General features: G+C 66.5%; 1 protein-coding gene across 1 annotated transcript; it reads right to left on the minus strand.

Moving 5' to 3' along the window:
• Window positions 1-715: 715 nt before the first annotated feature.
• Window positions 716-14,948, minus strand: LZTR1 (leucine zipper like transcription regulator 1). The gene is made up of 20 exons (XM_051973266.1): window positions 14,715-14,948; window positions 14,197-14,259; window positions 13,457-13,513; window positions 12,493-12,572; window positions 11,919-12,027; window positions 11,477-11,560; window positions 10,988-11,045; window positions 9,094-9,233; window positions 8,669-8,870; window positions 8,176-8,286; window positions 7,469-7,561; window positions 7,207-7,302; window positions 5,529-5,682; window positions 5,190-5,359; window positions 4,626-4,782; window positions 4,134-4,260; window positions 3,697-3,846; window positions 3,302-3,407; window positions 3,126-3,206; window positions 716-1,943 (listed from the first exon to the last, which is right to left on the minus strand). Exons 1-20 carry the CDS (start codon window positions 14,930-14,932, stop codon window positions 1,827-1,829), a joined length of 2,373 nt encoding a protein of 790 aa, XP_051829226.1. The 5' UTR covers window positions 14,933-14,948; the 3' UTR covers window positions 716-1,826.
• Between the last annotated feature and the right edge of the window lie 246 nt (window positions 14,949-15,194).

Genomic DNA, 15,194 nt, shown 5'->3' on the forward strand with positions numbered 1-15,194 from the left:
CCCATGAGAGCCAGAGAGCAAGTGACCAGGCCAGGGGCGCCAGAGCGGGGAAGGGCAGAGCCGAGCACAGGAGCCTGCTCACACACAGGGAAGGGCAGAGCCGAGCACAGGAGCCTGCTCACACACAGGGAAGGGCAGAACAATGCACAGGAGCCTGCTCACACACAGGAAAGGGCAGAGCCGAGCACAGGAGCCTGCTCACACACAGGGAAGGGCAGAGCCGAGCACAGGAGCCTGCTCACACATGGGAAAGGGCAGAACAATGCACAGGAGCCTGCTCACACACAGGGAAGGGCAGAGCCGAGCACAGGAGCCTGCTCACACACAGGGAAGGGCAGAGCCGAGCACAGGAGCCTGCTCACACACGGGAAAGGGCAGAGCCGAGCACAGGAGCCTGCTCACACACGGGAAAGGGCAGAGCCGAGCACAGGAGCCTGCTCACACACGGGAAAGGGCAGAACAATGCACAGGAGCCTGCTCACACACGGGAAAGGGCAGAACAATGCACAGGAGCCTGCTCACACACAGGGAAGGGCAGAGCCAACCACAGGAGCCTGCTCACACACAGGAAAGGGGCAGAATTGAGCACAGGAGCCTGCTCACACATGGGAAAGAGCAGAGAACAGCACAAGAGACTGCTTACACATAGAAGGGGCAAAATACACAAGATCCTGCTCACACACACACAGCCCTTCTCCAGAGCCTCCTGCCCAGATTCTCATATCAGATTTATTTATTCTGAGAACAAGTATCAATTAAGCCCAAAGGCCCGAATTCATTTTTTCCCACCTAGTTTGGGGGCCCGGGCCATAGGGTAACAAGTGCATTTGCTTGTTCCTAAAACCAGGCAGCAGGGGCACACGGCTCTGCCATCGTGGCTCCTTGCATGTTTTGTAAACTTGATAACCACTGACCACAGCACACAGCCCAGTGGGCCAGTGCAGACCGCCTGGAGCCCTCCTGAAGGCAGACTGGCCTCGAGGTCAGGGCTGCTTGGGGGTGGGCCAGCTCTCACCCAGAGGGCTGGCCAAGTGCCTTCTTTCCTGTGGATGAAATGGGGATATTATAACTCAGCCTCTTGGGGACAAACCCCCCCTTGTCCCCTGTTACTAAAGCTGAGGGGCCCCAGGGCCAGAGGGCACCCAAGGGCTGCTCCTGGCTGAGGCTGGTCAGTGACCACTGCCACCTCTCCATGTCCCAGTGGCCTGTGTAGCCCTCAGTCCTGAGGAAGGCCCAGGAGGGACAAATGCCATTGGCCTGGAAGGATGAGAACGGGCAGCATCAGCACCTGGGACCCCACATGGGCCTCCCAGGTAGAGCGGCATGTGCCCGGCAGCCACAAGACTATAAGGTATGGAGGGGCTGGTCACCATGAACACACCAAGGGTCACTCAGCTGGGCTCTGATGAGCAGAGGGCCAGGCCTGACACCCCCAGGACAGGGGACCAGCCAGGCTGTCGACCACCCAGCCTTCCTCCTAGGCTCGGAGAGGGGAGATGGGCACATCTTATGGGGTGAAGGGTGCCAAGGTACAAGAACTGCCCCAAATGGTCTTTCAGGGGAGGACTTTTGGTCTCTTAAAACATCTATGTCCACGCTCTGGGCAGAGGCTCGGTCAGTCAGTCCTGAGAAGCCGGGGCATTGTGCACGGGGAGCTCCGGCACAAGGGAGTGGTCCCTTAAGTGCAGATCTGTTCCACAGCCCAGTGAGTGGGTCTCCACCTGCCGGCTCCCTTGCCCCGGTCCCACCGAGCGTCCCTCGGTGCTTCTGCCCAGGCCGCTCCGGGGTGCCGAAGGCCACCGACTGGCCGGGCCCCCACGGGGAAGTCATATGTCCGAGCCCAGCTCGGCACACTGCTTGTCGGATATGTGCGTGGCCAGAGACTCGATGATGTCCACGAGCAGCGGCTGGCTCAGGGCCCGGAGGTTGGGCAGCTTGGAAACCTTTGGGAAAGGAAGGACAGCACGGGAGTTACGCCCCTCTGGGGATGGGGGAGGGGCAAGACTGGCACACCTGCAAGTGCCCACCCCAGCCGGCAGTACCACAGACACGCTCACACACAGCTGCCCGCCCCCCCTTAGTATCGGGTCCCCTAGTGGGGAGGGGGGAGCGGTAGGGAACTAGAGCCTGGGTTCAAATCCTGACTTGGTCACCTCACTGCACCCTCTGGGTCCCTTTCTTTCTCTGTAAAGGTGGGGGAAGTTCCCAGCAAATCCCAAGGCAGTCAGGGCCACTTCTCTGAACTGCAGGAAGCCTTGGCCTCCCCCCTCCCCCCAAGCTGGACCATCTTCCCCCTCTGGCCACAGGTCCACAATGACCAAGGCTGTTCTCTGGCGGTGACTTCGGGTGTTCCCCCGTTCCGGATCAGCCGCTTCCCCCGCCCACCTGGTGCCCCTCCCTCCCCCCACAAGAGGGACCTCCCTCAGATGCTTCCAGGGTGCGGAGGACATTTCCACAGGGAGCCATCTTTGGGCAAACAGCAGCAGCACGTTTATTCCCAGGATGCCTGGACCCTCCCTCAGCTGAGGAGCCCGGTCCGGTGGCCCCTCCCTCCCCTCTCTGGGGCCCTTATACAGCTTAGCTCAATCACCCCAATTCCGGCTCCAGGCTGGCACCGGGGGCCCAGGAAGGAGGAGCTCGGGTGCGGGAGCCAGCCTGGGCAGGGCCCCTTAGCCTGACGTCATCCCAGCTGTACCCTGACCCACAGTCACCCGCAGCACCTCCCACCCCCGGGGCCCGCCCATTCTGGCCACAAGCCAACGGGCACCTCCGATCACAGGGGGCGCTGCAGCGCCCGGGCTCGGGGAAGACTCTGTCACTCGCTGCGGCCCCCTCGGCTCCGGGAACGGGCTCTCTGTGGTGGGAGGCCGGGCGGGGCTGCAGGGAGAGCGGCACCTGCCCACGGCCGGGAGTCTGCTCCCAGCGCCCCTTGTTCACGCCCGGCCTCCTGACCCTACAGTCCGGGGCTCTACCTCCGGGAGAAGCTGAGACAGCGGGAGGGGCCGCACCTGTGCCCCGGGGCCTCGAGGGGGGCGCGGTCCGGGCTTCTGGTCCGTGGCCCCTCAGAGCCAGGGCGGGCGGGGCGGGCAGCAGACCCCCCACACCCCGGAAAAGAGCCAACCAACCTTGGTGAACTGGTGCACGATGATGTGAAGGCAGTGCCTCTTCATGTCCAGCGCCTGCGTCTTGTCGGCAGCCTCTAAAATCTGAGACGCCGCACGTTTGGGTCACGTGGGGGGGAGGGGCCCTCGGCCGCCCGGCCCCGTCCCCGCCCCGTCCCCGCCCCGCCCCGCCCCCTTACCTGGAGCACGTTCTCCACCGTCACGTTCATCTCCAAGTTCTGCCTGCAGTAGGCCTGGAGCCGGTTGTTGTAGAAGCCGTAGTAATAGGGCGCCGCAAAGAGGTAGCTGGGGCTGGGTTAAGGAAAGCCCGGGGCCCCACAGAGGGGCTCGGACGCTCTCGGCCCGGCCCGCCTCAGGGTCCCCCAAGTGCAGGCTGGGAGTGGGCGAGGCACGCGAGCGAACCCCGAGACCTTGGCTCCCCCCGCTGGGCGCCCGTTCCAGTGTAGACGGAGCCGCAGAGGCGAAGGCAGGGACCTTTCGCCCTCCCCCCCCATAACAAGAGTCACAGCCTCCACACCCCCACCCCCACCCCCAGCAGGGCCAGGCCTAGGCCCCAGGCCGGGGGGCAGGATACAGAGAGTCTTCCGGGGGCATGTTCACCTCCCCGTAGTAGATGTAGCGCAGCATGGACTCGAAGGCCTGCTTGCTGGGCACCATCTCCCCGATGGAGATGTTGACCTGGCCGTCCTCGGGCATGAAGGACCGGAACATGGCTTCAAAGTAACTGCAAGGAGGGGGCCCTGCTGCCTGGGGACCGGGACCGCCCCCTGCCAGCTGTCTGCCCCCCACTTCCGTCGGGACCCACTCCCTGCTGCCCCCACTCCTACCTGGCCACGCCCCCTTCCCCCGCTGGGCCACGCCCCCTGCCACCCCCACCCCTCCTGCTGGGCTCCACCCCTTGCTGGGACCTGCCCCCCCCCCCCCCAGCCCCCACCTCTCCTGCCAGGGCCCTCCTGGTTTCTGGCTGGGCCCCGCCTCCCTCCTCAGCCCCACCCCCCTCCCATCACCTACCTGGAGCGGGCAGCCAGAATGGCCTTATGGGCCGGGCGGGGGTGACCGTCCAGGAGCAGGGTGATGTCGCAGAAGTCCGTGCCGGCCCCCTCCAGGCAAGCCTTCATATCCTGGATCAGAGAGGTCCCTACAAGAAAAAGACGGGCGTGAGGGTGCCCGCCTCCCCGGGCTGAGGGGCCGGGCACCTGGGGGGCCACCTCCCCAGCACGGGGCAGCAGGGGGGCTTCTCAGGGTGCCAGTCACCTGAGACAAATGAGGGCAGAGGGCATGGCCCGGCCCCTACCCGGCAGCACCCCAAGGAAGGTTTCCCGTCCAGGAGCACACACTAGCTGGGCAGCCGCGGGCATGGAAGGGGCACCCTCTGACCCCAGCTTCTTCCTCTATAAAATGGGCAGCGTGATCCCCCGGAGCCCCTTGGCAGAGCCGTGGGCATGAGAAGCATGCCCAAGAGGGAGCCCCATGGGGAGAGGAGGGGGAGGGGGCGGAGCCCACCGATGTCCACGGGCTGCTCCGAGTGGGCCCGGACGGGAGGCTGCTGCTTCCTGCGCACGATCTCCACGATCAGGGAGGACGACAGGCGCTCGAACTCCTTCATCATGATCACCTGGTTGAAGTGGGACTCCTTGACCACGAAGTTCAGGCAGTGCTCCTGTGGGCAGACGTGGGGAAGGTGAGGCCCGTGGAGGCCGGAGTCAGGCCTCTGCCCCCCACCCCCTTCACCCTCCTGGTTCACCTAAGACCGCCAGGAAGCCCCCCAGGCCTTCTTGAAGGAGCCCTCTCCCTCTAGGACCCTCAATGACACAGTCTCTCCCATGGGACCAAAAGCAGCTCGTCCTGGTTTAGGCCTTGAAGACCATTTGTTCAAACTGACCCTCCCACCTTCCCCAGCAGGACCAGGGCTCTGGGAGCCCTTCTGCCCTTGTCCCCACAACCCCTCCACCCCCAGGGCCCAGGAGCCCCTTCCCCAGCAGGACCAGGAGGCTCCTTTGCCCCTCTGCCCTTCCATCCCCTCCCCCAGGGCCCGGGGCCCCCTCCCCAGCAGCCCCCTGGGCCGACCTTGAGCTGGTCCAGCTGCAGCTTGTTGGCGTTCTCGCACACGGTGAGCACGTTCTGCAGGTCCACGGAGGCCTCGATGTACTGCAGGCAGAGCTGCTCCAGGCGGCTCAGCTTGAAGCTCAGGGCCAGCTTGTACACGTCCATGATGAGCAGCACCTCCTGCACGTGCCCTGGTGCCCACCAAGGAGGAGGCTGAGCCCACCCCCCCCCCGGGTCCGCCTCGCTTTCCCTAGCTGAACGTCGGGTCCCGCCCAGGAGGAGCCGCCTCCCCCTCCCCCCCCCCCCGGGGAGTTGCCACAGCCCAGGGAGGGAGGTGTGCGGGTGGGGGCGCAGGCTCACCTTTGCGCGGGTACTGGATCTTGTCCGTGTACAGGAACTGCATGAGCACCTCGAAGGGCTGCGCCTCGGCCTCGCGGATGGCCACCTCCAGCAGAAAGGGCGGCTTCCCGCCCGGGGTCCCGGGCCCTTCCTCCTCGGACTCCAGCTTCGATTTCTGGAAGCAGACGGGGCGGTGCTCATCCGCAAAGGGTCCCGGGACCCCCGCCTCCCCACCCATGAGTGCTCTGAACAAAGTCCCAGTGTCTTTGATTCTGCCCTGGGACTCAGTGCTCACAACCAGGCCGGAATTTTACAGGACAGGAAACTGAGGCTGAGGCAGAGGTGACCACCATTAGCACCCGGGACTCTGGTTCCTGCCATTTGGGAGCAAGTGCCAGGGAGGGTGCGAGGGCTCAGGAGCAGGAAGAGAAGGGCCAGCTTCCCTTCAGAGCTGGGCAGGGGGAGGGAGCTGCAGGAGAAGAGGGGGGACCCCCTCCCTGGCAGGTGTGGGGAACCTCCCACTCACAAAGGTGGAAACGGAGCACACCCTGAGTCTGCGGGAGACGCCCCCTCCCCACCTGTGCGCCCAGGTATCAGCTACTGCCACCCCAGAGCCGCTCCAACACGGCGGAGCCCGGGGGAAAAGAAGCAGAGTGCGGCAAGGGACGGGCCCTTGAGCGCTCTGAGGCTGCCCACACGCCAGGGGTGACTCTCCACACCGGAACAGCTCCCAGAACCACCACGGCTTTCAATCTTCCAGCTTAAGCTGCCCCCCCCACCCCCCGCTGCCCAGACCTGCTGAGAAGGGGCTCCTGGGGCCTAAGGGTGCCCACCACCATCTCCCAGGGGTCTGAGAAGGGCCTCAGAGCAGGGTGGGGCCTCGGAACGGGGAGGAACAGAGCAGGGAGGGGCCTGAGAAGGGAGGGGCCTGAGAGCAGGGAGGGGCCTCAGAGCAGGGAGGGGCCTGAGAAGGGAGGGGCCTGAGAAGGGAGGGACCTCAGAGCAGGGAGGGGCCTGAGAAGGGAGGGGCCTGAGAGCAGGGAGGGGCCTGAGAGCAGGGAGGGGCCTGAGAAGGGAGGGGCCTCAGAGCAGGGAGGGGCCTGAGAAGGGAGGGGCCTCAGAGCAGGGAGGGGCCTCAGAGCAGGGAGGGGCCTCAGAGCAGGGAGGGGCCTGAGAAGGGAGGGGGACTCAGAGCAAGGAGAGGCCTCAGAGCAGGGAGGGGCCTCAAAGTGGGGAGGAGCAGAGCAGGGAGGGGCCTCAGAGCAGGGAGAGGCCTGAGAAGGGAGGGGCCTCAGAGCAGGGAGGGGCCTGAGAAGGGAGGGGCCTCAGCAGGGAGAGGCCTGAGAAGGGAGGGGCCTCAGAGCAGGGAGGGGCCTGAGAAGGGAGAGGCCTCAGAGCAGGGAGGGGCCTCAAAGTGGGGAGGAGCAGAGCAGGGAGGGGCCTCAGAGCAGGGAGGGGCAGGGCTGGAGTCCCCTCCCCCCTAAAGGCCCCGCCTTCCTTCTCTAGCTGAGCCTCCTCAGGCCCCCTCAGGGGAAGAAGCCCATTCCCAGGCCCGGCTGCCCCCGGCCCCCTCACTCCTGCCTGAGACAGACCCCTATGGCCAGGACTCCGAGGGTGGCAATCACACCAGGGAGCGGCCAGCAGCTTCCAGAGAGGTGCGGGCACTCACCCTGCCCCCCTCACTCCCGCCCACGCTCACCTGGCGCCCGCGCTCCCGGGCCTGCATGATCTTCTTCCGCAGCCACTTGCAGCGCGCGGTGACGATGGCGACGTGCCCCCGGACCCGTTCTTCCTTCTGTCAGGGCAGAGCCGCCGTCAGGGTCCGCGCCAGGGGCGGGGGAGGAGCCCCGCCGGCTCCGCCCACTCCCGCTGCCCGTGACCGCAGGCGGTGCCCGGGTCTCTGCCAGGACCCCCCAAAGCCTGGGATCGCATGGAGAGGCCCCGCCCCCGCTCACACCCACCTCCCCCAGGATGAACTCCACGTCGCTGAACTGGCGGCTCTCCCACAGGCGGCCGTAGTCCTCGTGCAGCGTGCACTTGGGGTAGCAGGAGAACTGGAAGGAAGAGCGCCGCAGCCTCCTGGGCCTCCGGCCGGCCGCCCCCAGACCCTCCCTGCCCGCTCTGGAAGGCCCTATGGCTGAGCCCCTGGTCAGGAAGGACCTCAGAGGCCCCACCAGGGACGGGGAGCTCACTACCTCCCCACGTCCCATGCTCTATCTTAAAAATGTCCTTTTTCCTACCGAGCTGCCCCCCCCCCCCCACGCCTCCCAGCCCTTGTCCTGGAGAGCCCCAGGGAGCGAGGCTGCCCTGCCCCCCCCAGTCAACACCGCAACTCCTGCCTGCAACTCCCGCGGAAAACAGGTGCTGGCTGGAGGCTGGTCGGGGGGATTGTGGCCCTCTGCCTGTGGCGGCCGGCCGCCCCGCTCTGCCCCTCAGCCACATCTCACAGCCGGGCTCCAAGGGCACCGGGAATGCCGCTCCGGGAGACCCCAGCCCACTCCAGGGCTGTCATTCCAGTGGCCCTGGCCAGGCCCCCCCAGCACCTGGGCAGAGGCGGGGGCAACCTTGACCCTCCTTCAGGGCCCACAGCAGAAGGTCCCAGGCTGGCTCCCTGCCACACAGAGTCTGGGGTCAGAGGGCAGCCCGGGCCCCGCCCCTCCCCCGGTACCTGGAATCTGTACATTTCACCGCTCCGGATGTTGTTGTCCACCGTGCCCCCAAATATGTACATGGCGTCCGAGATGACGGCGGCCGCGTGGAACAGCCTCCCACTGGGCAACTGGGGACAAAAGGAGAGAGCCGAGGGGAGGAGGGGGCGGGAGGGCAGCCAGGCCCCCACAGCAGGAGGGAGGAGCCCAGGCCAAAGGCAGGGGCGGAGCGGGGGCGGGTGGGGACAGGGTTAAACCTCGCCTTCCCTGAGCAGAAGGCTCGGACCCAGAGGCCCCAGGGCCGGCCTTTGCTCTGAGCAGGCCCGCCACAGCCTCAGGCCCACCTGGTTTCAAGAAGGGGAGCGTGTCCAGGAGAGCAGGGGGCCAGCCGGGCGCAGGCTCTTCCCCGCCCTCCCGCCCAGCCCTTCCCGGGTCGTTGGCTCAGCTCCCTGGGGCCCTCACTGAAGCGACGGAGCCCGAGCCGGCCGGCCGCCCCCCGGAGGCTTCCGTTACCTCACTGTCGGGACTCGGCTGGATGACCTCCCAGGTCTGGAAATCCACGTCGTAGCAGTGAAGCTCGTTGGGGAGGGTGTTGTCGGCCGCGCCCCCAAACACGTACAGGTGCCGGTCAAAGGCCACCATCGTGTGCCCGTACCTTCGCTGGGGAGGGGGCGGCGAGCCCCGCAGCAGGTGCTCCGTGGGAATCCGAGTCCAGCTGGGGGGCGAAGGGGGGCCGTCAGTCCCGGGATCCTAAGGTGGTGACGTCAGCCCCCCGGAGGCAGCCGCTAACCTTCAGCACTGCCTCCGCCCAGAGGCTGTGCCGGCCCCCCAGGGAGCAGAGGCCCCATCTCATAGGGCCGGCCTTGGCAAGGAAGCCCGGGGATTTCTGGGAGCTCTCCCGGCCTGGGCAGCAACCCCCCAGCCCCAGCCTCCCTTACACTTTGTCTCTGAATTCGAACTGGAAGAGGCTGTTGGTGATTTTCGCCCCGCTCTGCCCCGAAAACACAAACATCTTATCCCTGCAGACGGCCACGGGGAAGTTACAGCAGGAAGGCGGGATCTCGCCGCTCTGCTCGATCTGGGGGCGAGAGGGGCAAGGAGCAGGTGGGCAGGCCGGGCCCAGAAGGGGGGGCCAGCCACCATGACGGGCGGGAGGAGCCCCGCGCCCAAGGACCACGGCCATTTTCCCAGGTGGCGCCTCCGAGGGCGAGCAGCAGGCCTGGACTGTGGCCACCCAGCCCCCAGCCGGGGCCGTGCCGTTCCCCCGTCCCCACCCCGTCCGCCTCCTCCGAGCCAGGCCCCTCACAAGCAGAGCGGGGTCCCAGGGTCCTCCCTCCGCTTGTCTGGCAGCTGGGAGCCACAGGGTTCATCGCCCTGAAGGGGGAACCACAGTGTCCGAGGTCACTTGCTCTGTGTCACCATGGGGAGGGAGGGGGAGACCAGATCTGGAATTCCCTGGCCCAGGAGCCCCTGTAACAGGCTCTGCACGGCAGGGGCAGGTGGGCCCCCTCTCCAGCATCGGGTCTCTGAAAGACCAGGGTCACCAGGTCACCCTGTAAGAGGGGTCTGGACTGGAAGCCGGGCCTTCCCAAGCCCAAGGCTGGGTCTAACCACTGCCCCATAGGGCCCATCGAGAGGCAGGCTCCTCCAGCGCCGGCCTAGGCTCAAAGCAGAGCGGGGGCAGCGACCATTGTGTTCTCCCCTGAGGGAGCCGAGAAAGTGGTCCCGTGGGTCCAGGAGTCGCCCCGTTTTCCAGAAAAGCCAGCTGAGGCTCCCTCTGGGAGCACCCCAAGAGTTCCCCCATTAAACAAAAGGGAATCAAGTCTCAGGCAAGAACCCCTTGTTCTCTTCCTGGTTCTTCAAATAAAGCTCGGACTGGCCCTAACCTGGACTTCAGCTCTGCCTCTGACCCTGAGCCCCGCCCCCAGCTCCCTCCTTCAGCTCCGCCTAGAGTCCCACCCCTGTGCTCCCTTCTTGAGCCCCGCCCACATTCCCTCCCCTGAGCTTCTTCCTTCAGCCCCGCCCAGAGCCCCACCCCACGCTTCTTCCTCCTTTAGCCCTGCCTAGGTCCCCGCCCTAAGCTTCCTCCTCCTCAAGCCCTGCCCACAGCCCCTCCCCCGAGCTCCTTCCTTTAGTCCCACCCATAGCCACGCCCCTGGCTTTTTTCTCCTTTTGCTCCGCCCAGAGCCCCACCCCCAGCTCCCTCCTTCAGCCCCGCCAAGTTCCTTCCCCCTTTGGCCCCGCCCAGAGCCCCGCCCCCAGTTCCCTCCTTCAGCCCCGCCCAAGCCCCTTCCCCCTTTGGCCCCGCCCCCAGCTCCCCTGCTTCATCCTCAGTGATCCTATCTTGGTTCAGCCACTACCGGTCCTGGGCTCCCCAGTCTCCCCCCCACACTCCACCCATCCCCCACAGGCTGGCTCCACTGACTAGGCGGCTGGCAGCCCCCAGGCCCTCCCTTCCCAGCTGGCCCAACCCTTCCAGTGGCCCTGGGCCTGTGGCTGCATCCTGTCTGCCTCAGTTCCCTCATCCATAAGGTGGGGGCGTTCCCACAGAGAACACTGACAGCGCCTCCCACACGCGGCCATCTCCCGCCCTCCCTCCCCGCCTTGGCCACGCCCTGGCCCTGGCGGCCCGTGCCCAGAATGCTGCCCCTCCCCCCTACTGAGGGCCACCTGAAGCCCCCTGCCCAAGGGGCACCCGTGGCCATGTGCAGAAGGACTTGGCTTCCGCCCGAGGGCACGGGGGGCCCAGCCACAGACCAGGAAAAGCTGTTCACCAGTTCCTTGTCCCCGAATGGCCCGTTTTCCATCCCCGGTCCCCGGCAGGCCGCCTACCTCCTCCCAGCAGGTCAGTTCTCGGTCCTGAAGGCCGATGGTCCACATGTCATTGAGCCTGGATCGGGAGGGAAAGAAGGGGGGTGGTCACGGCTCAGACCCTGCTCCTGCTGCAGAGGAGCCGGGCCCAGGCTGGAGGAAGCGCCCTGCCCAGCGCGGGCATCCATCTTCACAGGCTCCCCAGGTAACCGAACCAGCCAGAGGAGCCGGTCCAGCCCAAGACAGAGATGGCGGCCCAAGCGAGGCCGGACGGCCAAGGGGCCGCTCCCCGTCCCCATGTCCTCCCGAGGCCTGAGCCTCCAGCCCAGAGAGAGCCGAGCCTCCCCCCTTGGACCAAGCCCAGAGGCTCCCCCTCTCCGGAAAGCAGCCGCGAGGGGTCCCGCCCTCCCCAGCACCGGGGCCCAGCTTTGCCACTGGCCGCAGGGCCGCCACGGGTGAGGCCGGAGCCCAGCCTGGGGGAGCCAGCCGGGCCGGCCCCCGCCCACATACCGCGCGTTGCCATCATAACCCGCAAAGATCCACAGCTTGTCACTGTACACGGTCGCCCCGTGCGCCGACCTTGCCACCGGTAACCTGGGGGGACCGAGAGACTGGTGAGGGCTCTCCCCTGATGGCCGCCAGCCCCGTGCCTCGGTTTCCCCAGCTAATGACTGAGGACCCGAGCTGGGCAGGGATGGCCTTGCGGCCGGTCGGCCGGTGCCTTCGGTCACCGGGGTCTCCTGGGCACAGACCAGAGCGCTCGGCCGGCTCCCCCCCTCGGTTCGTTTTACACATGAGGCGATGGCTCTCCCAGCCCCCGGCCTGGCACTCTGCCACCATGGCGCCCCCCATCGCTAGCGGGCGCCCTCTGGAGGTGTTCCGCGCCATCTCGAGCCTCAGTTTCCCCTCCCCTCCCACAAGGGAACCCGTGGGGCCCCAGGCGGCCACTCACCGCCCCTCGATCTTCCACTCCGCCCACTGCCCAGTGGCAAACTTGTACTCAAACAGGTCGTTCTTGTTCTTCAGATTGGAGTTGGAGTAAATGTCGCCGGTGTAGCCGCCTGTGAAGACACAGCTCGGTGAGCCCGGGCGCCCTCCTCTCCCTGGCGTTCAGGCCCACCCGGGCTCCTGAGGAGGGGAGGGTCAGGGGGGGCCTCGGGGCCCAAAGCTAAGCTCAGGACAGAGGCGGCAGCCAGAAGCATTCGTGGGGAGCGAGTCTGTGCGGGGTTTGGGGGTCCGCTCTGGCGCGGCCCCTCAGGCCGGCCGAAGAAGGGACGTGCCGAGCCCGTGGCCCCAGGGCCCCTGAGCCCAGCTGACAAGAGCGCCCCCCCGGAAGCCGGCTGCTCACTGGGGCTGGGGGCGCACCCCGAGGGGGTTGGGAGCAAAGGTCCGGCAGGGGGAGAGCTGAGAACAAGGCCGAGCCCCCTCCCTCACCCGCCTCACTATCCGAGGTGCAAATGGGCCAACAATCTGGGGCTGCCCAGCAGGGAGGGCCGGGGGGGCCGGGCAGCCTCCCTGATCCTCACCAAACACAAACATGCTGCTCCCGTAGACCACGGCGGAGTGATGATAGCGGGGGGCCGGCGGGGTCCCCGTGGTGAAAGCCCTAGAGAGAGGGGCAGAGGCCGTTAATGCTGCCCACGCAGAGGGCAGAGGGCTCATGGAAGTGGGCACACAGAGGGCAAAGGGCACGGGGAAGGGCAAACAGAGGGTGAAGGGCACATGGAGAAGGGCACACAGAGGGTGAAGGGCACATGGAAAAGGGCAAACAGAGGGCAAAGGGCACGGGGAAGGGCAAACAGAGGGCGAAGGGCACATGGAGAGGGCAAACAGAAGGCAAAAGGCACACAGACAGCAGAGGACAGATGGAAAAGGGCATACAGAGAGCAGAGGGCACATGGAGAAGGGCACACAGAGGGCGAAGGGCACACACACAAGGGCATACACAAGGGCACACGGAGATTTCTGGATCCACAAATAAATACTGAACAGGTTTCTGCAGTCACATTTCACCTGGAGGGGGGGTCTGGCTCCCACAGTGGGTGAGGAACAGGCCATAACGGGCTCTCGGACACAAAAGGGTGGGCAGGGAACGAGAGCAGGGCAGCAGGGGACCTCAGGGGTGCTTGGGGCCCATGAGGCTGGAAAAGGGGACGGTCCCAGCACCGGCTCCAACCTGCACCCAGCCCCGTCATCTCCAGCTGCCCCTTCTCCCCCATGCAATGTCCGGCCTTGGTGTCCATCCCCTCCCAGCTGCCCTGGGCTCACCCAGCTCCCCTTCCCTTAACTCCCACAGGACACGTCTGGTGTAGTCTGGTCCGTCCCTGTGGGGCCAGGCAAGGGGGCCAGGATGGCGCTGGGAGCCAGAGGGGGCTGGGGGGCGCTGGGGGCTGCCCTCAGGCTCCCTGCCTCCGCAGAGGGGTGGGGACGGGGGACAGGAGCATGGAGGGAGCCGAGATGGCGGCCCCGTGACGGGGAGCCCGAGCCCACCTGCACCAGGAGCAGTCCTTGACATCAAAGCGCAGCAGGTCGTTCAGCATCGTCTTTCTGAAAGGGGCCAAAGGGAAAAAGGAGACTCTGACGTTAAGGTGGCCGGGGGGGGGGGGGGGTGTTCAATTCCAGCTCAGCCACTTTCTGCCCGAGTCGCTCTGGGCAGTCACTGCCCGGCCTCCGCTTCCTCACCCGCTAAATGGGAAAGTTGGAGCCAGGGGACCCCGACCGGAGCAAACCATAGTCCTCTCCCACCGTGAGCAAGAAGGGCTAAAAGCTGCGGCCTCTGGGGACCCCCGAGCCCTGCCCACGGACCCTCCCCAACCCTGACCTTCCCTGACCTCGGACCCCCATCCTTACCTCAAACCCCCCCTCAGCCCTTTCCAGACCTCATCCTCAGGAAAAGGGCCGGGTTTGGCTTAAGTAAGGGGGCCCGAGGGGCCCCAGCCGCCGGCTCCGCCCCCCCCTCCCCCAGGCCTCTGCAGGATCCCGGGCGCCTGCGCCCAGACAAGCGGGAGAAGGGAAGGGGGCGCCGTCACCCCCCCCCCAAGGGACAGCAGCGCCTGGAAAAGTAAACTTGGGGTTACAGAAAAGCCGAGCGAGGGACGGGCCTGTAACTGCAGCTCGGCGGCCCCGCTGTGCGCCAGGGGCTCCCCGGGGCCTCGGAATCCGGAGGCGGGCCCTCCCACCCCCTAGAATCGGCCGCAGGGCCCCAGAAAAGGCGGCCCTGCCTCACCTACCCATTGTCACCTCCAAACACGTAGATGGCGTCTTTATAGGCTACCACGGTGTGCTTGCTGCGCCTGCCCGGGGAGAGCGGGGTCAAGGCAAGGGCCTGGGGTCCCTGCTGGGGGAACAGCCCCCCTGCCCCCAGCCGGCCCCCCCTTCCCAAATGTGCCCCTTAGCCTCGCCCCCTGCATGAGGACCCCTCTCCAGCCCCGCCCCATCCTGCCTCCTCCTTAAACCCCCCCAACCCCTCTCCCCAACTCCACCCCCTTTCCAAACCCTCCCCATGGTCCTGCCCCCCAAGCCCCGCCCATCCCATCATGACCCCGCCCCAGCCTCGCCTCCATCCGGCCTTTCCCCTCCTAAATTCTCCCTTAAGAGGCCCTCCAGCCCCGCCCCTCTCCCAAGACCCTCCCCAACGCTGCCCCTTCCAACAAGACCCCTCCCCAGCCCACCCTCTCAGCCACGACTCCCCTCCTTCCCTCGGGGCCCCGCCCCCTCGCGGCCCCACCCCCACCCCGCGAGCACGCACCTGGCCCCCACGAACTCATCGCAAGGAGGGAGGCGGCGCCATCGATGCACAGTCTCGAAGGGTCCAAAGTTCAGGGTCAGGTATTCCACGCTGTCCGAGCAGCTGTGGTCGAAGTCCACGCTCGGGGCCACCTTGGGTCGCGCAGCCGCAGCAGGGCCCGCGACCGAGCCCGAGCCCGAGCCGGAGCCCGAGCAGCCTCCGCCCGGAGCCGCCGCCATGCCCGCTCCGCCCCCGCCGGAGCCCCGCCCCGTGCCTCCCAGTGGCTCCCGCGTTAGGACTACAGCTCCCGGCAGCCCCTAGTACTTAACCATGCCGAGTTTCGCACAAATTATGCGCAGCGGTTGCTGGGAAATGTAGGCCAGTTTAGGATGCGAGGACCGCTGGGAGGCGGGGCCTGGGCAGGTGTGGCCCGCTCCAAGAAGACACGATTTCTTTCCGGAAATGAAATCTGACCAGTGCCTACTGGGAGTTGTAGTCAGT

Source organism: Antechinus flavipes, chromosome 1 (assembly GCF_016432865.1).
Source record: "Antechinus flavipes isolate AdamAnt ecotype Samford, QLD, Australia chromosome 1, AdamAnt_v2, whole genome shotgun sequence".
Lineage (NCBI taxonomy): Eukaryota > Metazoa > Chordata > Mammalia > Dasyuromorphia > Dasyuridae > Antechinus > Antechinus flavipes.

Bases quoted from the DNA above. Each gene is read 5' to 3' on its own strand.
- LZTR1 (XM_051973266.1), bottom strand. From the start codon at position 14,932: ATGGCGGCGGCTCCGGGCGGAGGCTGCTCGGGCTCCGGCTCGGGCTCG. The intron at 11,046-11,476 runs GTATGTGGGCGG...CTCCCGATCCAG, and splicing joins GGTTATGATGGCAACGCGCG to GCTCAATGACATGTGGACCA. The intron at 3,847-4,133 runs GTAGGTGATGGG...CCCTCCTTGCAG, and splicing joins ATTCTGGCTGCCCGCTCCAG to TTACTTTGAAGCCATGTTCC.